At 44.6% G+C, this 25,444-nt stretch overlaps 3 protein-coding genes and 5 non-coding genes across 8 annotated transcripts; 2 read left to right on the forward strand and 6 right to left on the reverse strand.

Moving 5' to 3' along the window:
• Window positions 1-1,743: 1,743 nt before the first annotated feature.
• On the reverse strand, window positions 1,744-4,731 carry LOC118977899 (histone H3.1). Its single transcript, XM_037033077.1, has 2 exons — window positions 4,724-4,731; window positions 1,744-2,206 (listed from the first exon to the last, which is right to left on the reverse strand). The coding sequence occupies exon 2, from the start codon at window positions 2,202-2,204 to the stop codon at window positions 1,794-1,796; it is 411 nt and encodes a 136-aa protein (XP_036888972.1). The 5' UTR covers window positions 2,205-2,206; window positions 4,724-4,731; the 3' UTR covers window positions 1,744-1,793.
• On the reverse strand, window positions 3,160-3,809 carry LOC118977902 (histone H2A type 1). The gene has a single exon (XM_037033080.1). The coding sequence runs from the start codon at window positions 3,736-3,738 to the stop codon at window positions 3,346-3,348; it is 393 nt and encodes a 130-aa protein (XP_036888975.1). The 5' UTR covers window positions 3,739-3,809; the 3' UTR covers window positions 3,160-3,345.
• LOC118977907 (histone H2B type 1-M) lies at window positions 4,006-12,176 on the forward strand. The gene is made up of 3 exons (XM_037033086.1): window positions 4,006-4,407; window positions 4,569-4,577; window positions 12,166-12,176. The coding sequence occupies exons 1-2, from the start codon at window positions 4,031-4,033 to the stop codon at window positions 4,570-4,572; spliced, it is 381 nt and encodes a 126-aa protein (XP_036888981.1). The 5' UTR covers window positions 4,006-4,030; the 3' UTR covers window positions 4,573-4,577; window positions 12,166-12,176.
• TRNAI-AAU (transfer RNA isoleucine (anticodon AAU)) lies at window positions 6,823-6,896 on the reverse strand. Its single transcript has one exon. It is a non-coding gene; the product is annotated as a tRNA-Ile (tRNA).
• TRNAR-ACG (transfer RNA arginine (anticodon ACG)) lies at window positions 9,842-9,914 on the forward strand. The gene has a single exon. It is a non-coding gene; the product is annotated as a tRNA-Arg (tRNA).
• Window positions 12,177-15,994: 3,818 nt separating the features above from the next.
• On the reverse strand, window positions 15,995-16,067 carry TRNAF-GAA (transfer RNA phenylalanine (anticodon GAA)). The gene has a single exon. It is a non-coding gene; the product is annotated as a tRNA-Phe (tRNA).
• Window positions 16,068-19,713: 3,646 nt separating this feature from the next.
• On the reverse strand, window positions 19,714-19,807 carry TRNAI-UAU (transfer RNA isoleucine (anticodon UAU)). The gene is made up of 2 exons: window positions 19,770-19,807; window positions 19,714-19,749 (listed from the first exon to the last, which is right to left on the reverse strand). It is a non-coding gene; the product is annotated as a tRNA-Ile (tRNA).
• Window positions 19,808-23,301: 3,494 nt separating this feature from the next.
• TRNAT-CGU (transfer RNA threonine (anticodon CGU)) lies at window positions 23,302-23,374 on the reverse strand. The gene has a single exon. It is a non-coding gene; the product is annotated as a tRNA-Thr (tRNA).
• Window positions 23,375-25,444: the final 2,070 nt, after the last annotated feature.

Raw genomic sequence — 25,444 nt, forward strand, 5'->3', positions numbered from 1 at the left:
GATGAACATTCATGATTTATCCTCTTACATTTCTACAGGAGAATTTCCTTGTGGCACAGGCCTTAGTAAAACACAGTTTTATGAAGTAAGTTAGAAAGTTCGTTGGAGGGAGAGGGGAATAAGGGGACTACATGGTAATGGGAAAAATACAATAAAGATTAAATTTTTAAAAATATACTTCAAAACGTTTGTGTAAAACTACCATCAGTGACCATCACATAAAAGTTTCTCCATCTCTCATGCAACACTTGGTAAACCCAACTTTCTGATTTTGATAATCGCTGGGGGTGTCTAGTATGTCACTGTTGTTTTAATTTACAGTATGTGATTAAAGATGAAGTTTAAAAACTCTTCATGTAATTGCTAGCCATTCTGTTGTCGCCATTTAAAAACAAAGACTTTTTTCCTGCAAGGTTGGAATAAACTACTACACTGAAGCCATAGTTTCTAACACAGCACTGACATCTCCTATAAATCCTCTGTCAGCCCACTTAGGTAAGTGAAAAACAGAAACCCTAATTCTCCTGTTTTTCTACAGCCATTGGGCTTAATCTTACCGTCTCCTTCCCTTCCCAGGTGTGTTCAAAGAAACCTGCATCGGCTTTATCACCTGAAGGCCTTGGGAAAAAAACAAACTTTTCTAGAGCTAGATAGAACAGCAACGCCTTGTCTAGACCCTGCGAGCTATTGTCAGATTCACATACATGTGAAAATACTTTGAAAACTGTAAAACTTTATATAATTGTCCATATTACATCTATTCCCCATGTGACGAAAGTGGTGACAAAAAGCATCTGGATGAAGTGTGCAATACAGGAAGTAGGAAGCACTCACTACCTGCGACAGAACGGGAGGCATTTTCGGTACAAAAGGTGGCAAATTAGTAACATTCATTTCACTACAATTTATTGACCACCTGCCCTGTATTAGGCATTTTCTTTTATTTTATGGTTACAACAGAAAATAGAATAATATTTGGCCTTGAACGCTCTCTTAGAGGTAGTATTTCATACATGTGTCATGTAAGGCCTAAGTCATAGGAAAGGCCCCAATGTGGCTTCAGCCTCAGGGAGGTCACCAGGATGTCATATGGTGGTTCCCAGAGCTCAGCAACCAGATCTGCCTAGAACGGTGCCTAGGACTGCTACTCACACAGGTCTGCACTACCACGATTCCAGAAGCTTGCAAAACAAACAAACACACAAAAAAGCCAGAGGGCTCATTTGCTAATTCTCTCTCAAGCCCTGGAACTTTATCCCATAGGGTCACCAGGTACTAACCCAGTTTCTTTTGGTGAGTTCAAATGAGCCAGCTCTTCAAGGGACAATTAAAATGCGTAAGGTGCCCTTCCCCATGCGGAGAAGACATCAGAAAGCTAAGTTAAGCAGAACTCTACTGCCAGATTGTAAATGTGCAAGGTGGGGAAGGGGGTGCCGGTTACCTTATACACTGAACCCCATGTGTACATGTTGGACAGTTCCTTTCCTGAGAGAGGACCCTTTCTTTCTGCTTTTCACATGTGGGCAATTGAAGGATACAAGTGATGAGTTTAACTGTGTGGCGTTGTTCTTTCAAACTACCACTCAGCAACTGGATTATACACCAGACCTTGCCAATACTTCAACCCGCTCCGCATGAGGAAAAAAATACTTCTAGTCTTGGCAGAAGCCATGGTCCCCCTTCCCCGTTGCACTGACGTGCTTTTAACATCTAAGTAGTGCAACAGCCCATCAGTGAGAAAGAAGTGGCTCTAAAAAGAGCCTTTGGGTTCAGGACAAGCACTCGCGTTGAGCTTATGCCCTCTCTCCGCGGATGCGGCGCGCGAGCTGGATGTCCTTGGGCATGATGGTGACGCGCTTGGCGTGGATGGCACACAGGTTGGTGTCCTCGAACAGGCCCACCAGGTAGGCCTCGCACGCCTCCTGCAGCGCCATGACGGCCGAGCTCTGGAAGCGCAGGTCGGTCTTGAAGTCCTGCGCGATCTCGCGCACCAGGCGCTGGAAGGGCAGCTTGCGGATCAGCAGCTCGGTGGACTTCTGGTAGCGGCGGATCTCGCGCAGGGCCACGGTGCCGGGCCGGTAACGGTGCGGCTTCTTGACGCCGCCGGTGGCCGGCGCGCTCTTGCGGGCCGCCTTGGTGGCCAGCTGCTTGCGCGGGGCCTTCCCGCCGGTGGACTTGCGCGCTGTCTGCTTGGTCCGAGCCATATCTTAGAGAACTAAGCACTAAGCTGTTGCAACGGCTGGACAAATATATAAGGCACGTCCAGCTCTGATTGGACGAGGCATCTGCCCATCAATGCTCGCAGTGAAGGTATTGGACGCGGCGAACACTTTCTGATCACAGGAGCCCCTTGGAAGTTTAAACTGGAAAAGAACTTCCTTCCTCATACCCTGGAAGTTTATTGCTGTAGAACCACCAGCTGTTTTCTACTCTTCTCTGGACCATCTTTGCCCGTATTCTTTAAAACGTTCTTTGGCCTTTCTCCGAATTTAATGTAAATATTGTAATGATATATCTTCTTTGCCGAATAAAAATTTTCACTTTGGCCCTTGAAACTGGTTTTCTTTTGATCTTTTTCAAAAGGCGCGGGCTACATGGGATTGGCTAAGTTAATTTTTTTAGCCTCATTCAAGTTTAAGAAAACTAACCTCACGTTAAAGTCTTGAGTTCTCTATTTAAACTCACAGACTCGTACAGTGTTTTATACGTTATTTGTCCATATGTAACTTAACACTTGATATTTACTTTTTCACTAGCTGGCATTCTAATATAAAGCATTCCACATTTTACAATTTCAAGTGAGATTTGTGTAAAATGGAGTTAAGGAAAATATTTTCAAATTTGTTAATGGCACAAAAAATTACTGTGTGCCTTTTTAAAGTCACGCTATCCAGTGTTGAGTTCTGCCTAAAGGACATGACTCGGGGCATGAAGCATTTTCCTGTTTGCAACCGACTAGGGCCCCGAAAAGTTGTAGATGGGCAAGTCGCAGAGGATGTGTCCTATTGTGATGCAAAATTCTTGAAGGAGGCACTTGAATGGTTTGCTTTTATTGCTATGGGTCTCTACCAAGATTTGCACTTAAATAAGGGCCTGCAGCATTGAGTACCTATGATGGAAAGTATCTATTTTACTGTGCTGATGCTAGGTTTTGTCTTAGGAGTAACTTTCGCCTTTCCATAAATGTTCACATAGTGCCACCTACTGGTAGGTTGACAAGTTATGGCAAATATTTTCAAGTAGCTTCTGCAATACAGAAAAAGCAAGCCCTTTTAGAAAAACATGGGTGGCTCTGAAAAGAGCCTTTGGTTTTGTTAAAACAGACATGTTGGGTTGTCTTCCACCTCACTTGCCCTTGGCCTTGTGGTGGCTCTCGGTCTTCTTGGGCAGCAGCACGGCCTGGATGTTGGGCAGCACGCCGCCCTGCGCGATGGTCACCTTGCCCAGCAGCTTGTTGAGCTCCTCGTCGTTGCGGATGGCCAGCTGCAGGTGGCGCGGGATGATGCGCGTCTTCTTGTTGTCGCGCGCCGCGTTGCCCGCCAGCTCCAGGATCTCGGCCGTCAGGTACTCCAGCACGGCCGCCAGGTACACGGGCGCGCCGGCGCCCACGCGCTCGGCGTAGTTGCCCTTGCGGAGCAGGCGGTGCACGCGGCCCACGGGGAACTGCAGCCCGGCCCGCGACGAGCGCGTCTTGGCCTTGGCGCGCGCCTTGCCGCCCTGCTTCCCTCGTCCCGACATAATGAACAGGATACTCGCGCTCTAGTTCGAGTGTGAGTTCAGGCACCCAAAGCTACCTTATTTATAATGGTTTCTGGGCGCGAAAGCGAACCTCTGCCATTGGCGAAAAGTTACGGTTCACTTCAACCAATGGGATCCTCGTTCTGAAATACGCTTATTTTGACTGGACAATATTCACGTGACGTTTCTGGAGTTACCGCCAGTCAGATGTAACTTTAAAAGGCTGTGACCCAAGAAGACACTCCCAGCCTCACTCGCTTTTCCTTGTGTTTTTCGGTGTTTCTTTCTGACCATGCCGGAGCCGACCAAGTCCGCGCCCGCCCCGAAGAAGGGCTCCAAGAAGGCCGTGACCAAGGCGCAGAAGAAGGACGGCAAGAAGCGCAAGCGCAGCCGCAAGGAGAGCTACTCGGTGTACGTGTACAAGGTGCTCAAGCAGGTGCACCCGGACACGGGCATCTCGTCCAAGGCCATGGGCATCATGAACTCCTTCGTCAACGACATCTTCGAGCGCATCGCGGGCGAGGCGTCGCGCCTGGCGCATTACAACAAGCGCTCGACCATCACGTCCCGGGAGATCCAGACGGCCGTGCGCCTGCTGCTGCCCGGGGAGCTGGCCAAGCACGCGGTGTCCGAGGGCACCAAGGCCGTCACCAAGTACACCAGTGCCAAGTGAGCCCTCCTCGAAGAGTCGGATCCGGCTTGTTCATACCCAAAGGCTCTTTTCAGAGCCACTCACCTGCCAAGAAAGAGCTGGTGTGCTTTGCCCTTCAGTTGTGTGTTTTGGGTGGTTGCGTGTGGGTCTTGGGGGCAGCGTCTTACAAAGTTACAAGGTAAATTTAGTGTTTGCCTGACATCTGTTTAAACAACCAAAACTTGGCATTTTTGCAAGTATTTCTGGTGTCAAAATTTAGCATCTACCTTTTTCCCCACCTTGGCTGAGTAGCAGCGATATGTCAAAATCTGGAGAAGGTCAACATTTCACCACTGAAATCTATTAGAGTGATTTAGTAAAAGCGGCAAGTGATTGACAAATTCTGGGCTTGGAGAAGGGAGGAGGAGGTGTAACAATGGAGGAGCCGGTGTAACAATGTTAGATTTCCTAAGCTTTGGGCGGATGGATGGCACAACAGGCCATGTGCTCTGCCAGCTTCCTTCCCCTAAGGTCTCTCCCCTTCTCTCTTGGTGTATAGGACAAGGACCAAAGGTGCTGGCACCTTTGGTTTCTCTTCCTTTTCCTGTCTGTAAACAATAAGCTCACTGAAACTAAAACTGGGTTGTCTCTACCAGCCACATCAGTCAGACTGGCTGTGACAGCACCTGCCTCCTGTGTGCTTGACAATACTTCTGTTACTACCCAGGCTTCCTTTGAGTGATTATTCTGAGGACTCTGTGGTGGAATTAAACAGCTTTACTGAACAGACTTTGCTTTAGGGTAAGAATCTTAACCATCCTTATACCCTAGACCATCTCTGGCTATTTGTGAATTCTATCCATGGACTCAGTGTCAGAAACAGTGATTGTCTCACAAACTACTGAGAAACAAAGTGTTGAATAAATAAATGGTAGTTGTTATTACATTATATATTTTATATATTAATATCTACAAACAGACATGTATACATAGAAATTCCACTCACACATGAGAAACTCCTGAGGGGGGAAGATAAGCCTGTATTCATTTTTTTAAGTACTCATTCTCAGGTGTCCATTCATGCCGGGTAGATGGAAATCACAGGCAGCTGGACTTGGAGAAGTATTGGTCCCTCACACTCCTTTCCCCTGCACCTAATATTCTTTGAAAATATTTTTATTTCAATGTATGTCATTTGTTTTAAAACCTGAAGCAATATAATGTTACCGTGTGAAGGGAAATGTGTGATCCCTTCACACATTTGGGGGGATGGGAGGAGTTCTATAGACCCAAACTGCACTTTGATTCTACTGTTCCTTCCTGGTGTGGGTGGTTTATACATTCGTGGCCTACACCCTTGCGGGTGAAGGAAACTGGAGAAAAACACACACCAGCTCTAAATTAACGATGAGTAACCTAGAGTGAGCCCTTAGCACTCCCTGCCCTGTCATCCCAAACAACTCCATAGCTCACTCTTTTGTTTTGAGCAGCTCAGTGGTCCATATTCAAACCTCTCTGAATATCATCTGGCTTAAGAAAGTGCTTTGTTCACATTGTAAGACAAAATTAAGGATATCATCTCCACCACCTCCATCTCTGGGTTGGATATGCCTGCACTTGGTAAAATGATTAAAAGTTATCAGATTCAACTCCTGGGTGGAAGGACCGACTCCTTTGAAAATAAGCTCCGATTTTTATAGCGTACAAAGTTGAAAGTGCAATTTAAAAGATCAAATATATACTAAGAGAAAAGTGCAAATGCAAAATAATTGTGCTATCTTTTGTGTGAAAAAAGAAATAATTGACACAAATATTACACATACATGTAACAATAAATGAGAAATTAAGGACAGAGCTTTCTTCTAGGAGGTGATGTTGAGAAATGGGCTGATGGGGAATGAGGGTGGAACGAAAACTTCAGTGTATCTTTATCTTTCAGTTCCTGCTTTTGAAAACACAAGAATATATTATGTATGCAAAAAAGGCTTAAAATTTAAAAGTTTAACATCTGTATCCCTTTTATTTTGGAATAAGTGTGTAAAATATACCAAAGAAAGATCTTTGTCATTCTTATTGTTGAAATTTTGGAAATTTTTTTCTTTCCTAATTTTTAATCTTGTTTTCTGTTAGACTTAACTGGGATGTGTGTGATATGACAGCTGAGTGATATGTGATTAATACAATCTGTTTTGAGAAGTAATAACATAATTCAGGTTCTTTCTCTAAGGAGGTCTCCTCACAGGAAAACAATGTAAAATAAATAGAAGGACCTTTGTTAACATTTTGCTTTGAGAATGAGGTGGAGTCTAAGGCCTGAGTCAATGAAACCCTGAGAAGATGTTATTCGAAGGGGTCAGGATCAGCCAGGAAGGAGGTTTGAAAGAAGTGAAAGTCCTGCTTTAACTTGGAGAGTCTCAGGGGACGGTCTTAACAGCAAAATCGCCACCGACACATGGCCAGTACGGGGATCGAACCCGCGACCTTGGCGTTATTAGCACCACGCTCTAACCAGCTGAGCTAACCGGCCAGGGTAGCAATATGTTGAACTACATTCATACAATAGTGTTCTTTACATTCATCTTGAGTACAAGAGAGAATTGTTCCCCCTTTCTTTCCGTTCTCTTCTGGCGAAGGAAGGAGGAGTGGCGGGGTGGGGGAAGGAGGAAAAGCTCCAAATTTGTGTTTCTTCCGGGAAAACATGGATTTTCTCCAACTCACCGAGAAGACTCCGCGCTCGCGGTCGAGGGTCTGGAGCTGCAGTGCCAGCATCCGACATTTGGTGGCGCCCAAAGGAGGGGCCGCCTGTCCGGAGCCTCTGACCTCTTCGGGTCCACAGGAACCAGGACCCCCAAACACATGGCCAAGAGCATCCAGAGTCAGGGCCGATGTCCGAACCAAGAGAAACCCGGGATCGCAGAGGATGACTCGGGGCTGGACAGGTGTCCGCCAGGGAGGGGCCAGAGGAGCACTTTTTCGTGAGTCACCTCTGCTCCCTTCACTGGGTTTCTCTCTCCTCCTCCCTGCAAGACCGTTTCTCAGTTAGAGGTAGTGATATTTTCAAAAGTTAATTGATCTGTGCACATTTTAAAAGCTCTCTCTCATATCTATCTACATATTACACAATCTTCTTTTGGAAAAGTACTACTAGAATATAAAGTACCTGATAATCACATTGTTGACCTAAGAATGTCCAAACCGGTAAAGAGTTCTTATAAGATTTTATTGGAGCCAAACTAATTGCTGGGAAGCAAAATCTCAAATGCTTCCAGAGAATCACCGTTTTGCAGCATCTTTCATACATTTGCAATGAAGGAGGTGATGTGAAGAAGATTGCATAAAGGTGGAAGAAAGCAAGGATGGGATTGGCTAACAGGAAAGTTAACAGGACGGTGTGCTCTCTGGAAGGTGCTTAGGTCTCCCACTGGTCTGAAAAAGAAGATTACTTCTGACCTTTCAAAGACATGTTAACCTAGGTGCATAATGGGCTTGCTTAAGGCAAAGATAAGCGTTTACTGAAGAACTGCAGTCCCGGTGCCCAGTACCCACCTTTAAATAAAATTTTATTATATTATATTATATTAAATATAAATTAAATATAAATTAAAGCAGGGCCTATTTTCTACTTGCTTTTTGTGATACTAATCCAATACAAGATACTTTAGATGAATAGGAACCAATTTGAATTTACATCAGGCGAATGAATGTTCTATTATTCAGGCCTTACACTTTGCTAGGGGAAGGGGTACTTGGTAGAAGAGAACATACTAGAAGATTGAACATTCCCAATACAGATACCAAAACACTGTGGAGTTTTGAGTAAAGCTGTCCCATAAGGTGTTCTTGGTTCCAAAAGATCTCTCTGACTACTTTCATAGGACGCTTTGGAAAGCCGCAAAGGGTGGAAGAAGGGAAACCTATTGAAAGGTTTTTGTAATATTTTCTGCTAGAGATGAAAGGTGTCTTGGACCAGGTAGTAGCTGTTAGGTAGTTTTTCAGATATAGCTGTATTTTGAAGGTTGAGCAATAAAGAATTCCCTCACTTTTGTGGAATGAAAGAGTAATTTCAGTCAAAGATGGTGCCAAGATTTTCTTTGTCTATCTAAAAAGTTGAAATTATTATTAAATAAAATATGTAAGCTTGGATTTAAAGGATTTGTTGGGGACACTAAGGAATCAGCTGTCCTATCCCTTCTTTCATGTGCTCTGACAAATGACCTGCGCACGTTTCTGAGGGACTGTGGTGGCCGGGTGGTGAAGGTGTTGGACTCAAAACGCAATGGGGTCTCCACGTGCAGGTTCAAATACTGCTCATGAATCTTCTCCGTGTAGATCCTATGACTTGAAACTTCTGCAAAACTTAAGTCTGCCCAACACGCAGAAAAATGAGGGCGGAAGAGGGAGGCAGTTCCAATTTAAAACTCGAGTATTTTAGGAGAGCTGGGGCCTCAGCCAGCTGCGAGTTCGGTTATTTCCCTTTCCTTCTCTGGGCGTCTGTGAAATCCCTGCACCCAGCTTTTTTCCCCTTCCTCCCCTTCCTCCCCTTCCTCCCCTTCCTCCCCTTCCTCCCCTTCCTCCCCCACCCCTACTTCTTTATCCACACGGAGCTCCGGCTGTAGAGCGCGCTGAAAATACTGGCTATGTTGAGATGAAGTTGAACTTGATAGTTTTCTGATTACAGCAGCGGAGGGCCGAGGAGACGTTGAAAATCTTGGGAGCAGTTTTGCTTTCTGATGATCCCTCAGAGCGCTCTCCAGCAGCAACCCTCAGTGTTCCTCATCAGAGGCTGGCGAGAGCCATAACTATTTAGGAGAATAGTGTATCATATCTGCCAAGAGCTCTTTGAAACGCTTTATACAAACGAGGAAACTAAAGCACAGATGAGATATATTATGACTTCTGACTTTGCCTTGAATTTCAAGCCCAAACGAAACCTCATCTCCTTCTCAACGGACCAAAACCTCTTTTATATGCAATTTCTACATTTTTTTGTCACATGTGATTCTTAAAATCTATACTTTTATTAAAATTTTGCCTTCTTATTACATTTTGGGTTTATTGCATTTGGTGAATATTTTCAACACCAGTAGTAACGAGAACCGGAAATGGGCACTAATATAAGCTGGATAAGGAAGACAGGATGTGAAATGGAGCGAGGAACAGGGAACAGGTGATTGAACCCGTGGAGATTTCATCAAGCAACAAAAGTAGCTACTAAGGCCCAAACAACTTTCCAATGCAGGATCAGGACAATGAAGATTGTCTTCATTTTAAATGTAAATCTATATTATGCAAACAAATCACAAAATAAATCAAGCTTTCCCAGGATCAGTATTATTTGGGGGGTTCTAATTCCTTTCTAAATAAGAAAAACACTTCTTGGTGAGAGATCAACTATATATATATATACACACACATACATATATACTGATAGTAATAAAAGTGGTGGTATTGAAAGATGTCTCTCTGAGGTGCGGGCCAGTGGCGCAATGGATAACGCGTCTGACTACGGATCAGAAGATTCTAGGTTCGACTCCTGGCTGGCTCGCTCATTTTGCTGCCACCCCCCCCCCCGCCCCCTCTTCAATATACTGAGCACTTTTTCCGAATAGCTGTTCGAACAATCCTTGCAATCCTTCGAATGTATTTTTCTGGAACTGACCTAAGTTGCTTTCCCCAACTCGGCTGTCTGCTGAGTCCGGTGGAGACCCGGGAAGCGTCAAAGAAGCCATCGTGAAGGACTTTCTTCCTGCCTTTAATCTCTCCCTGCACTTGAAAAAGGCGTTGGGCTGAAAAAGATCCCTAAAAGGATGGTTTAAAGGTCAGAGAAGCTTTAAAGAAAAAAAAAAACACAAGGTTTTTTTTCTACCAGTGTCATCTTCTCCATCAGCATATTTTCGCTTTTGGTTAGTCCTCGCTCGCAGAGATCTCTACCGCACGCTGTGTTGATCAGACACGGGACTACTAGCAAGAACTGGGACTTCGCGGGGCGGGGCGCCGGGAACTGTCGAGTCCCGGAGGGCTCGGCGTGGGGACGCGGGAAATTCCCGAAAACAAACCGAAGGAGCATCTCGACTTGAGCCCGAATTTGCGAGCGTGCGGCTGCGTCCTCGCTCGGCCTCGCAGGGGTCAGTCTGGGCGCGCGGGCTGGACGCGCGGACCACAGCGCCGCCTCCCGGCGCCCGGCTTTCCGACAGGCGGAGGGGACACCCGGCGGCGCGGGCGGCCTGTCCTTCCTTCTGCAGGCGCAGGGGGTTTCCTTTTCCTTGGAAAGGAAAAGCCAGGGGCAGCCTAGCGCTTTGACCTTGGAAACCGAGGGAATGAGGCCCACGTCCACTTCCTTTTCTCCACGGAAACCCGCTCAAAGCGCCAAGATAATGTCACCTCCTGAAGTTGCAGTAAAATCTACCATAAGCTGGCAAATTTCTTGACTCTTCTTAATTTCCCCTTCCCTAACAACCCGCCTCTCTCCCACTATTGTCCCTCGATTTTCATGACATTCTTCCCGACGTTTGTATGTTACTTTTTATTTAAAAGAAGGAGAAAAAACGAGAGCATTTGTATTCCATTGGGAGAAGAAAGTCGGAAATTCTAATTGTGATCACTGGCCTTGTTGAATTTCTCCTGGCTCAATTTGGAAGGCGAAGTGTGTTGAGTGCAATAACCTCTGTACGGAGAGGGGACCGCGACCGTGACGGTTAGGAGCACCACTCTCCAGCCAACTGGTGGATTTCTGGGTGGTGGAGAAAGGCTGTGAGCTTTGCAGAAATGCCAGATTCTCAGGGCCCCAGATTCGTATGAAAATTGAAAGACATTCCTATTCAATATACCTTGTTGGGAAAATCAGACAGATACCTGCTATAGAAAAATGAAACCAGACCACCATCTTACACCATAAACTAGAATAAACTCAAAATGGATTAAATATAAATGTAACCACTGAAACCATAAAACTCCTACAAGAAGGCACAGCCAGTGAAATCTCAGACATTTCTCTAGTAATATTTTTTCTGACGTATCCTCGAGCAAGGAAAAGAAAAGAAAAAATAAACAAATGGGACTATATCAAACTAAAAGCTTGTGCACAGGAAATGAAACCATCAACCAAATGAAAAGACAATCCATTGAATGGGAGAACGTATTTGCCAAGATACATCTGATAAATGATTAATATTCCAAATCAAAGAACTCATACAACTCAACACCAGAAAAACAAAAAGTCCAATTAAAAAATGAGCAAAGGACTTGAATAGGCGTTTCTCCAGAGAGGACATACATATGGTCTGAAGACATATGAAAAGATGCTCAATGTCACAAATCATGAGGGAAATGCAAAGTAAAACCACAGTGAGATATCGCCTCCTACCTGTCACAATGGCTACCATCAATAAAGGAACAAACAACACATGTTGGTGAGGATGTGGAGAAAAGCGAACACCAGTCAGTGCACTGCTGGTGGGAACGCACATGCTGCAGCCACTGTGGAAAACAGTATGGAGGGTCCTTGAAAACCTGGAAATGGAACTGCTTTGTTAACCAGCAATTCCGCGTCTGGGGACTTATCTGAAAACAGACAAACACTAATTCAATAGAATACATGCACACCTACGGTCATTGCACCATCATTTACAATAGCCAAGCTGTAAAGCCAGCCCAAGTGCCCATCCATGAGTAGATAAAAAAGCTGTGGTATATACACATGATGGAATAGTACTTGGCCATAAAAAATAAAATCTTAGCACTTACGATAGCGCGAATGGACAAAGAGGGTATCATGCTACGTGAGATAAACCAGAAAGAGAAAGACAAATACCATACCATATCATTTATATGTGGAATCTAAAGACCAATATAAATGAACAAACAGAATAGAAACAGACCCATAGCTAGAGAACGGACCGATGGTTGCCAGAGGGGAAGAGATTAGGAAGACTATGTGAAAAATATGAAGGAATGAAAAATTATGAACTGATAGTTACAAATTAGTCATGGGAATGTAAAGTACAGGATAGGAAATACAGTCAGTAATATTGTAATAACTGTGTACGGTGCCAGGTGGGGACTAGAAACACCAGGAGGAACACTTCGTAAAGTGTTATATATAACTGTCTAACCACTATGTTGTATGCCTGAAACTAATGCAAAATAATATTGAATGTAAATTATAAATGAGAAAATAAAGATATAGTAAAATACATTCATGAAAGCAGCTGTCAGAAGCCAGGTGTGAAGCAGTGAACTATAGATCTTCAGCCTCGTGCTCTCCCAACCGAGCTATTTTGGCCAGGCCCAACGCTTTTCAGTTACTCTTAGTCTTTTTTAGCTTCTTAGTTTCTCTTTTAAATGTCTCATCTCAGAAAAATGAAGATTATTTTTGTCTGGTTTTCTATGTATGAAAGAGTCAATCTTTCCCTACTAAATTGTCCTATATTTTCAGGTTATCCAGTATTATGACTTATCTTAAAGGTAAAAAAAAATTAAGACAGGGTGATATTGGGGTAAAGAGAGACACACAGACCGAGGGGACAGAATAGAGTCAATGGGAGGGAGATGACCCAGATGCTAAACAGTTCCCTGTTTTATGACAAGGAGACATTGCAATTCATTAGTGTATCTTATTTGAAAAAAATTGCATGAGGCATTTGAAGTCAACAAGCCCTAATTCCTATCTAATGCAAAACATTACACTATTTAGGTATGGACAAGGCCAAGCACAAACCTTTCCTTCTAGCCTGAAACTGGTGAAAAGACCAGACACAGACAGAATCTTCCCCTCTCACTCCTGGCCAACTTCCTGTGTTTTGTCTCATGAATAATTAGCTACGATGAGAACTGTTTGTCCCTGTGCTGGGGGTGCTGGGGGTCCCCTGTGCACCTTTTGGTTCTATGACTCATAGAAGAACTCAGCATATAGTACAATCCTCACAAGTTCAATTTATTACAGCAAAGGGCACAAAGCAAATTCAGCAAAGGGAAGACGCCTATGGGCAAAGTCTGAGGGAGACAAGGCCCAGGTCATACAGGACTTGCTTTCTTCCTTCAGCCAAAAGTTATGACAACACATGGGGAATATTCGTCAGGGACTTGGTGTCTGACGTGTTTATTCGAGGCTGCCTAGTGTATACCAAAGCTCCAGGCTCCCAGTTAGAAAGCAGGTGTTCAGCACAAACCACATTTCTTTTCCCACAAACCGTTCAGGCACAGGGAGCCCCCTGTCATCTAAGAAATGGCTCTCAGGTCCCAGTTATTAGCTAAAGGTCAATCTTAAAATAGTCTTTCTAAGGATAGCAATCTCAGGCCTGCTCTGTTAACCCTTTTCTGTACAATCTTCTTTCAAGTAGCTAGACACAGAGATAAATATTTTCCATTCATGTGAGTGAGACTTCCCCGAAATGTAAAGAGCCTCACCTGTGACTTGTCTGCTGTTCCCTGTAGATGTCCAAGGCAGACCGCCTTGCAGAAACACTGATGTTTGAACCTGCAGGGCTCGCTCCCTGTTACAGTCACCTGAGGAAAATCAAACGCTCCCTTACCAGATTCTTGTCTTTGGCAGTTGGGTGCCACGACTCACTCAGGAGGGAACCCCACCTCGGACACTCACCTTCTCCACCCAGGCACTGAGTTCTTTCAGGTGTGTTGTGGTTCTGTCCTGATGGCAATCTGGGGACCCCACAGAAAGTCCAGTTCCTTATCCCTGTGCCCAGACATCTGTCTGCAGTGACTTGGGAAAGATTTCATTTTGATGATTGGTTTGAGCATTCTTTGGTTTTGTTATGTTGTTGGCTTTTGTGTAACCTTGGTATGATGAATAACTCTAAACTGATCCGAGAACCCCTTTCAAACCGCCCCCCCCCATTAATGCTTTGGCACTATGATGACGGTTTAGTTCATTACCTCCAGAAATGGCCTAATTTAACTGCTGGGATTCTCTCTCTTAATAGCTTTTTTTTTTTTACTTAAAGTCTTTCCACTTTTGAACCAATGCTTACATTTTGAAACAGACTTCACTTTGTAGAGTATTTTTAGGTTTATGAAAACATTGTGCAGGAAGTACGGTTACCTCTTCCCCACCTCATACTCTCTCCTATTATTAACATCTTGCATTAGTGTGATACAATGGATGAACCAATACCGATACATTATTACTACCTGAAGTCCATAGTTCACATCGGGGTCTATGGACTTTGACAAATGCATAACGTCATATATGCACCATTACAGTACATACAGTAGTTTCACTGCCCTAAAAAACCCTGTGCCCTACCTGTTCATTGCCTATTCACCCCCCAAACCTCTGGCAATCATTGATCTTTTGTCTCTCTCTCTCTGCACATTCTATAATGTCATTGTAGACTTCTCAGACTGGCTGTTCTTTCATGGCTTGATAATGCTTTTTTTTAGTGCTGCATAATATTCTATCACCTGGATTATTCTTCCATCTACTTTAGATACTAGGCCTTTATAAGATAGGTGCTTTGCAAATATTTTCTCCAGCCCATGGCTTATTTTTGCATTCTTTTCAAGGGTCTTTACAGAGTAGAAGATTTTAATATTAATGGAGTTCAACTTATATTTTTTCTTTCATAGATGATACTCTTGGTGTTGTATCTAAAGGAGTCATTGTCAAACCCAAAGTAAACTAGTTTTGTCCTAAGTAATCTAGAAAATTTGAAAGTTTTATATTTAGGTCTGATATGTTACCCACTTGAGAGTTAATTTTGAGAAAATATGTAAGGTCTGTGTCTAGTTTCTCTCTCTCTCTCTCTCTCTCTCAGCATGTCGATGGTTGTTCTAGACCTGTTGCTGAAAAGAGTATTCTTTCTTTCCTTAACTGCCTTTGCTCCTCTGTCAAAGGTCAGTGGATTAGATCAGTACAGATCTATGTGCAGGCTCTCTGTTCTGTTCCATTACTCTATTTGTTCATTCTGTCACTGGTACCACACTGTCTAGATCACTGTACTGTAATAGCAAGTCTTGAAGTTGGGTAGTATCAGCCTAACCAGCTGGGTCAACTAGCTACTCAAGGAGACAGCGTCTTTTCAGAAAAAAAATAAGTTCCTTGATATTCTCGTGTTTGTCTAAATAAAAATAAAGGGAATTTCTCCTACCTCTTGATTTTCCCTTCCCTGAAATGCACCCACCTCGCTCCCACTCTACTCCCCCAGTTTTCTTCCTAATTCTTTTATATTACTTTTTAACAAAACAACAATAACAATACTACCTATACCCTTCGTGTTCCATTACAGGGAGCAAGTGCAAACTTCCAATTCTGAATTGAAGAGATCTTAGGTTGTTGGCTGAATTGGAGAGTTCACACTGTCACTCTGTCCGGGAGAGGATAAATTTTTTTTTATAGGTGAATGGCCAGTTCCAGGATCGAATCCACAATTTTGGAGTTATTAGGCCCACGTTCTAACCACCAGAACTTACCGCCACTTGGTGGCACCCTAGTCTCTTCGTGGAATGTTAACTTCGAAAGAAAGTTTGTGTTGAAAAAAGTAAAGGGCTTTTTTCCATACCTTCCACCCTCCTCCATTTCCTTTAAAGTAACATCTTTAAATCAGTATTTCTTATTCGCACAGTTACGGTGTGAACGTCAACGGCTCTCACAAAAGAAAGCTCCAACTCTGCCGAAACCCGGGATTGAACCAGGGACCTTTAGATCTTCAGTCTAACGCTCTCCCAACTGAGCTATTTCGGCCAGAGGTGGTGCCCAAGCTTGTGTTAATTACCTTTAAATAGTCTTTCTAGCTCCCTAGTTTCATTTTAGCATGTTATATATCAGAAAATTAAGACTATTTTTGTCTTGTTTCCTGAAAAAATGGCATTTTGCCCATTTTATATATGGGTATCAATGTAATATCAAACTGGGGCAACCCACAAAAGTTTACAGAGTATGATAGAAAGAACAAAAAATCCACTAAGGAAACTACACGTGGTTCCTCAGGGTGCCAGTGGCTGCCCACAGGGCTGTAGAGGTTCAGAGCTGCCCGTTGGAGTGGACGCTCCCTAGAATTCAAGACAGCACCATCTGGGATCATGTCTAGTTAGTGCTCAAATTTATTTTATTCTTTCAGGTGTTTGCATTCCTTCCCTTTCTGTTCTGTTAGGGATACGTTACATCTGGTAAAGCACGCATGTCGTACGAGTACAACTTGGTGAACTTGGCAAGTTTATACCCCTGTGGACCCACCACCAGCTCCCTAGCTGATAACTTCCCAAAATGAGCCACTGTTTCAAACTCATTCACTAGACAGAATGGCACTTGTTTTAAATTCACACACACTGAATCAGCTAGAATCTGCTCTGATGCCTGGTTTCTTTTGCTCAATATTATTGAATCTTTGAGATTCGCCTACGTTTTTATGTGTAAAAGCAGTTTGTTCACTGACTTCCATTTAACAGGTATATCGCCTGTACTTACTCATTCCATGTTGATGTGTGTGCATGGTTTCCAATCTGGAGTTATTGCAGAAAGCACTGAGCTTTCTTGTGCATGGGTTTAGGTGAACACAAAGACTCATTTATCAGATAGACAGATGAAAGGAAGGAAGGAAGGGAGGGAGGGAGGGAGGGAGGGAGGGAGGAAGGATTGCTGGCTTATATGGTATGTATATGTTCGGCTCTCTGAGACGCTGCTAAAATAGTTTTCAAGCATAAATGTACCAGTTAACACCACTACCAACACTTTATGAGGCTGCTGGTGGTCTCACAGCCTAGTCAGTACTAGGTTTTGTCAGTCATTTTAATTTTAGGTATTTGACCAAGATGTAGTGATATTGCTTTAGTATTTTAAATTGTATTTTTTGATGACTAATGATAGTTTACACTTTTTCGTATGTTTTTTTTTCAGTTAAAAATTAGGTTGTTTGCCAGGTTTTTAAAAATACAGATTCATAGTTCATTTAATACTGTAAATAGACTGCTTTGTCAGATATATGTGTTGTAAATATCTTCTCCTAGTTTGTGGCATCCTTTCAGCCCTAATTTTGTATTTAAAGTGTTAAATTTTAATTAATTCCAATTCATCATTCTTCATGGTTACTGATTTCTGTATTCTATTTCACAAATAGTTGCCTACACTAATGTTGTGAAGTTGTTTTCCTATGTTTTCTTCCAGAAGTTTTACTTTAATCATTAAGTTTAATTCCATCTTGAGTTTAGGTATTGGTAAGATAAGGATTGACTTTATTTCTTTTATATGATTTCAATTGACTCAGTATTGTTTATTGAACAGTCAGTCTTGTCCTCACTGAATTGCAATGTCTCCTTGTTGTGAGACAGGAAACTATATTGCATCTGGGTGTTTTTTGTTCTGTTTGGTTTTTGGCTATTCTGTCCTGTTAGTCTGTTTGTCTATCTTTACACCAATATCATGCAATCTTAATTTCCATACCTTAGAATAAGCAATAGTACCTGATAACATAGCATAACCAGTCACTGGTGTCTATGCAATGAAGTCACAGTAGAAGCTGTGGACATGGAGACCTGAGTGAGCTTCCTGAGCTGGTAGCACTGTGCAGTCACACATTGCTACCAGGGGGGCAACTCAGCCTGAGCACCGCGGAAATTTCTCACTTTGAACCCCTGCCTCTAAATGTACATGTTTTGGGGGCGGGGCGGGGGGGGAGTCTGAAAATTAAGCTTCCATCTCCAGAAGCTAGATAAAAAGAGCAAATTAATCCTAAAAAAGTAAAAGAAAGAAAACACTAAAAATAAGGTATAAATCTATTAAATGAGTAAATCACTAGCAAATGATAAAAAAATGAAAGAAAACACAAATTACCAATATTAGCATAAAAAGAAAGCTGGCCAGTTCATTTAATGAAATCAGTATGATGCTGACATCACAATTTGACTAGGATGTTTTAAAACAAGAAACACACAGGCCAAGATATCTCAGTGAAACAGATGAAAATCCTAAACAAGATATTAGCAAATCGAATCCATCAACATATTAAAAGAGTAATCATTCTATCAAGACCACATGAACTTGGTCTATAAATATGATTGACTTAAATATAAAACCAATATAATCACCACACTAAAGGAAAATATTATGTGTACATTTTATTAGCTGCAGAAAAATAATTTAATAAAATTCAATTCCCATTTATAATTACAACTCATGCAAATGAGGGGGGGAAGTATCTTCTTTAGTTTAATAATGAGTATCCAGGGGGGGAAACACCCTACAGCTAATCTGATGTGTAATGGTGAAATGCTGAGTTTTTTTCCTCACTCTTCTCTATGCTTCTGAGGCCATACTCACACCCAGGCCTGTGCATTTGTTCTTCCCTCTGGCTAGATCTGGCTTTCACCTTACATATCCAAGGCCTTCTCTCCTATTCCCTTCAGGCGTCTGCTTAAATGTCACTTGCTTAGAGAGAACTTCTCTAACAACTTAATGTAAAATAGCATTCCCAGCACAGACCTTGGGATCCCCTACCCCTCTTATCCTATTTTTATTTTTCTCTGTAAAAAGTACCTCCACTTTATGTGGTTATTTATATATTTTTCGTGGTGTATTATTTATTTCTCCCCATGAGAACTGAGGAGCCAGAGATCAGAAGTTGTTTATCTCACGGGTAACCTCGGGACCAGTGGATTGGAGGGTGGTCATTCCACACAAGCTGATGGTGCACACCCGTGGGGGTTTCCGGGCAGGAGTGTCCAGCAGTCGGCAGGGTGCATCGCTCTGCACTAAGGCAACAGGACCGGGTGGGAGAGAAAAGTTCCAGCCAAAGTAAAGGGGCTGAACCACAGTAAGCAATGCAAAGAATGTAGACGAGAGGAAAGCTGAAGGCAAACTGGGAGAGTATTCATATTTAAGAGACAGGATGCAACCTGGATGAAGAGCAGAGCAACCCTCAGTTACTATTTCAGACGCGCGTAGTTCTCCAGACAAGGCCGTCTGTTTATTTTCTGATGGCATTAGGAAGAGATAAACACCCCGCCACCTATGCCCGAGCACGGTCAGATTTCCCAGGTGGGGTTCAGCCACCTCACCGAAAACCCGTGGGTGTCAGAGCTGGGGTGCAGGGAGCCGCCTGCGCACGGCGGTGAGCCGGGTGACCCTGCACGCTGTGGCACAGCGCAAGTCCCAGTCCCCAGAGAGACGAAGAATAGTTTAAAGAAAGCAGCGGGAAACAGGATACTGAGCTGCCCAAACTACATCCTCTGGTTTGACTTCTTCCAGTTTGAAAGCCCCGGAACACGCTCCTTAATCAGGGGAGTATCCGTGGTCTCCCCATGGAAAATGTAATGACCGTTGTTTAGCTTTTTCTTTAGAGGGGTAAACGAGTAAGAAGGAAATCCTTTCCTCACACCGGAAAGGGAAGAAAACATGCTCCAGGTGAGGCTCGAACTCACAACCTCGGCATCACCCGCACATATACTGCTGTATAAGTACCGCGCGCTAACCGATTGCGCCACTGGAGCATGCTTTCGCGGGCCTGCCCGCGCGCGCTCTACGGAGAGTGACACGCGGGCTGCCCGCGCCCCGCGGAGGCGGGAGCCAGACCCCCCGGATCCGCGGTCCCCGCCCCTGCACCTTTCCGCCCCCGGGACTGGCTCGGCGGGTACATCCCGCTTCGGCCACGGCCCTGCGGCGTCTCTCGGGAGAATGAGGCGATGCTTCCTCTGCGCCGCAGCGGAGCGGCATTTGCCAGCGATCCGGCAGCGAGAGGCTGAGCGCACCGCCCTCCGCGCCGCCGCGCCGCGCTCCGAGCCCCTGAAAGCTCCCGAGAGCCCCGGACAACCTCCCTGGAAGTCGGCGCCAGCAGGCCCGGCGTCTCCTGCGCGAAAACGCCAAAGAAGTGACCACTCCCGCTTTGCGCGCGTTGCCGCGCACGGCGGCGCCCCCAACCCCTGGCCCCTTCCTCGCCCCGCCCCCACCGCTCCTCCCCGGGCGGGCCTCTAGGGGTTCATTACGGATAGTCTGCCTCCGAGACGGAATGCCCACCCCGGTGTCCAGGTTTCCTCCCCGGAGACTCTAATTATAAAGGCCAGTTTTGTTTGCTGGTTTGTTTACTTGTTTTTGGCCGGGGGCAACTGCATTTGTCGAACCACTCAAACACGTGAGATACGAAGCCTTCTGGCCTTTATGGAATGATTCCTGCCAGTGGGGAGAATTGTACGGAGAAGGAACTAGACTGCGGCTTGGGCTCTCTGCTCCGGCAAGCCCATGACTCCCTATACTCACCGATACTCACTGCAGACAGACTAGTCTGTCTCCAGTCTTGGGGGCAGGGGTTTCCCTATGAGCTCCCCTCTCTTATGGTGTCAACAGAGTTGTTGATTTTTCGGTCTGTTCAGCTTTTTAATTCTTGTTAAGATGGACAGGCGACTTCCAAGCTCCTTACCTGAGGAAATGGAAATCTTGTGTTGCATTTTTTAAATCCCTGAACATAGAGCCCTGTAATTAACAACTTTTTATCAATATAGTTAAAATCATACACCTGAATTTCAATGGATGGACTGAAATATTATAGACATTACCAGAGTAAAGTTATTACAAAGATGACTTTAGTATTTTAGGTTATTTTCTTTTAACCCCAAGTTAAATACTTTCCTGAGAACTTCTTGCTGTAGAGCTCATGCAGGTTTGGAAATGCAGTGTTAAGGAGCAGGGATCCATTGCCCGATGGGCAGAAACCCCAGTGCTATGACCCCTGCTTCTACAAAGAAAAAGCTTTCTTTTGAAACCGCCTGTCAAGGAGACAGAAGAAGGCTAGAATCTGCCTGTCTGGTCCAGGGATCCAGGCAAGACCTTAGGGGTTTCAGCACCAGACCTCCCTGGACAGCGCACCCGTCACTTCGGAAAGGGTTCCTGTGTTGAGGTTCCGGTCAAGTCCAGGGATAATTTGCAATATTTTCTCCACTGCAGATGCGTCAGCTGCATGGCCTGCAGTTTTGTTTTGCTGTCTCTGAAAACAGCTCAGTACTTCGTAAGAGACAGAATAGGTTCTGCGGTTACAATAGCATTCATTCATTTTTTAAACTTTTTGTTAATCACACATATTTGAATCCCGACTGGCTTGTGATGATTCGGTAATAAAGAACGCTTTGTTCCTACTATGAAGTGTCGTTTTAGTGAGAAAAAGTGAAAAGGTACATCAACTCTTTATTAGTTATTATGTGGTATATGCTGTAACATAGGTGAACTGGTGGTGCTATGAAACATTACCTTACATATACTGAGGGTAACATGAATCCCAACTGAATTCCGAAGGATGAGTAGGGCTTTGCTAGAAGGATGGAGATATTTTTCGAGCAGAGAGAGCAGGGTCCTGAGCTCGCGGAAGCATAAAGAACCCTGAAGACTCTGAGCAGCAACCAGAGTTCTACTTGCGAGCAGTAGGCAGCTGCCCTGGTTGGTTTTAATGGGAGTGAATCACCTGTGCCTTCCCTGAGTCTTCATCAATGTACACTAACATTTTCAAACATGGTACCATTTCAAACATATCGGGTTGTTTCAAGAATCCAGAGTAATTTTTGAGAAATATATCTCTGTCTTAGGGGTACCCTTATATTATTATTTAATGCAGATGTGGAGTAGGAAAAAATTCCATCATTTTGATCTTTGATAGCTTATTGATTTTGGTCATTTTTATGGGAGCCATTTCGATGTTCTCAAGGGCTTGTTTTGGGGGGCAGCTAATTCTAGTTGTGTGATAATACACTGAGACCAGGAGGGTCCATCACTTCATAGTTAGGTAGAATATTCATCAGGGCTGAGTTACTTTCTTGGTTTTTCTCTCTTAGTTGACATTGGTTCTTTGGCCTTCAGGTAATTTATATGCCTCCTAAAGTATCTGCAAACTCAACACACTCTGGTTACGCTTCTTTAGCTGGAGTTCATTCAACAGTTATTGAGCACAGACCAGAGTCCATATTCTGCAAGGCTTTAAGAGACAATATCAAGTAAGATGTGACTCCAGGAGAGCTTAACGTCCATTTAGGCAAGTCTGATAAAACCGATCGTTATAACATAGTCTCTGTTGGCTTCCAGGACTCTTTATGTTGCAAGTGGTTGAAACAATACAAATTGGTTTATCAGCTGGTTTACACAGTGGTAACCCCTTGTCCGAGGTTTTGATTTCCACTGTTTCAGTTACCTGTGGTCAACCACAGTCTGAAAATATTAAATGGAAAATTTCAGAAATAAATAATCCGTAAGTTTTGAACTGGGTGCTGTTTTAAGAAGCAGTGATAAAATCGCATCATTAAAGCCACCCACACGACCGCTGAAGGATTACAGCCTCTGTAGCAAGACTTTGTGAAAAAGAGAGACAACTTTCAATTACAATGTTCTTTCGGGTTACAAAAGGTTTCTGGGAGGGGGGAACCTTTGACTACGAAGGATCCTCCCCTGTGGGCATGGTGTACTCCTGACATCCAACAATCCCCGGCATCATGGCTCCACAATCCAGGGTCATCTGAAGCAGAGAGTCCTCTCTCTGACATGTCATCAGAAGGTCCGTAGTAGCCTACATCACAATACCTGTGTCATTCACCTCACCTCATCTCACCATACAGGCGTTTTGTCATCTCACAGCACGAGAGGGTGAGTTCAGACTAAGATCTGTTGTGAGACACGCCATATTTACATAACCTTTATTAAAGTACATTGTTATAATTTTTGTATTTTATTGGCATGAATTTCTTACTGTGCCTAGTTTATAAATTAAACGTCATCATAGGTGATATTGTTATAGTTAGTATTATAATTTTATTATCATTAATTTCTTACTGTGCCTAATTTCTAAGTTCAGCCTTATCATAGACATGTGTGTATCAGGAAAAAGCATGTAGTAACTTCAGGGTTTCTAAAGGCTGGATTGCATTCCCCCGGGATAAAGGGAACTTAGCATTTGTTTGTACTTCCGCCGCTCTAAGACCATCTGTTTTCACCTGGAAAACCCAAGTCCAGCAGGCTCTGGTGAGATTCGAACTCACGACCCCTGGTTTACGAGACCAGTGCTCTAACCCCTGAGCTACAGAGCCTCACCTACTTACCTTCTACCTCCTCTTAAACTTGATCATATGGTCTAATCTTCAGTGTGTGTGTGTGCGCGCGCGCGCGCCCGCATGTGTGTGTACGCGTGTGCTTTCCAGGAAATCTAACGTTTCACCCTCAGCCCCTCTCCAATTGTCTGGGCTCTGGACAAAGATATTACTGCGCCCTCTGAGAATCTCAGCATCCTCTTCAATTGGTTTTGGCAAAGGAAGAGCAGCGCCCCGCCCCCCACCCCCAATCCACCTGGTAGGGTTTGGCTGGGACCAGGGCAGCAGCGCGGGGTGGGGGGTGGGGGGTGCGGTGGGGTGACGTGGGATGGGATGGGGCGTCAGCGGGAAGCAGAGCCTGGCCCACCTGCCGGGATGCGGGGTTAGGTCGAGGACCAGGTGCAGCTGCTTCCTTCGCCCCGCGTTCTTCCTGCAGCGGCGCAGGTCACTCTGATGGTCTCCCAGGTCTCCAGGCTTCAGTTCCCGGTGCCTCGTCTCAAATCTTCGACTGTCAGGCGTTAGGAGAGAAGCCGAGAGCGAGGGCAGGACCAGGTTCAGGCAGCCAGGGGCGCAGTGGGCCCGGACACAGCTCTTCCTGAGCAGGACAGTGGGTCCGGGCCTGCTTCTCGCTCCACTGCGTCGCTGGATCCAGACGCACAAGCTCTGGACACGGGAGTCCTGGCAAAGATACAAGAAAACTGCCACGTTTCACTAAATAAAGGAGCCTTTTGGAGACTGAGCTTGGGAAACCAGTAACCGTAACATAAGGAGAGGGGGTACAGGAGACTCAATCCCATCTACTCCCTCTCATAGCTTTGTTGGTCAGGAATCTGGGGAAAGCTCCAAAATTTCTGGAGAATCCTTTGGAAGACTGTCAGGCAGGGCAGGAAATCTCCGGAAGGACCCCTTACTATTGTCTGATATCACAGTCTGGACGGGTTGAGAACAAGGGAGAGGCCCCTCTTGCCCAGATCAGTGGGCTGGCTGTTTATTCACTGAGAGTTTCCCCGGATCCAGGAGAAGCAACAAGCTGGATCAGCTGGACTCGTGTTGAGTTACAGAGAACACAGTGACCCTGGGGTCCTGGTCACAGGTGGGGCCAGGCCCTAAGGGGCCTGGGCTAGGGAGCGGTGGGAGGGGAGGCGAAGCGAGGCTGGAGTCCCTCAGTGCCCAACGCCCGGTCTCGGGGCTGTAGGAATTACTCAGGACCTCAGTGACACCCATACTCTGCTGTCTCCCCGTTTCTCAGTGACTTCAGAGCTCTGTCCTAGTCCAATACATTCCAGAAACAGCCTCCCCCCACCCCACCTCCTTCCCCTAGGATGCAGCCGGGCGTTGGCCGTCAGAGTCTACCGTGCAAGACCTGGGAAACTACAGCGGTAATGTCAGGATGGCCAAATGGTCTAGGGCGCCAGACTCAAGTTACGTTTCCTGTTCTGGAGGTTCCTGGTCTCTGAAGTATCACAACACCTTGTGGTTTTTTCCTTAGTGGTTCAACTAACCAGTCATCTACACTTGGTTCCTGGGTTTTTTGTTTTGTTTTGTTTTGTTTGTTTGTTGTTCACTCCCTCAAGATTATGACATTGTTGAAAACATTTTCAGGTCTTCAATGGCAAAGACATGCTCATGCTGGTGAAGTAAGATGATACCTCCCTCTGAGATTTCTTCTCATAATGATGTGACTTAGATGTCTTTTGTTTTATGAAGGTAAAAAATGCATTCTATGATACTCTACATAAACTAAGATCTTGGTCTTAAATTTAGGATTTTAAGTTTTCACCGCTTTGACATTAAATGAGTTTTTCTTTCTGAATAGCTTTTAAATTACTAGGTGGCAATTTTTCACCTACAACTGCACCTTGTGGAAATATCAATCCAGTCCATGGCTGGCCTCACCTGGTGTGGTTGGGAGCACTTTGAGGTGCCCGGTGGTAGGAGGCAAACTACATGCCCCTCAGACTACTGGAGTGTCTGAGTTGGAATTCTGGGCCACGCAGCGGCCACGTATAGGAGCAGATGTTAATGTAGCAAGACAATTGATTTTAATTGAGTAGAGGAAAACAAAATCAG

The sequence above is a fragment of the Sturnira hondurensis genome, unplaced genomic scaffold (assembly GCF_014824575.4).
Source record: "Sturnira hondurensis isolate 20B ecotype Veracruz unplaced genomic scaffold, ASM1482457v3 Scaffold0021593, whole genome shotgun sequence".
Taxonomy (NCBI): Eukaryota; Metazoa; Chordata; class Mammalia; order Chiroptera; family Phyllostomidae; genus Sturnira; species Sturnira hondurensis.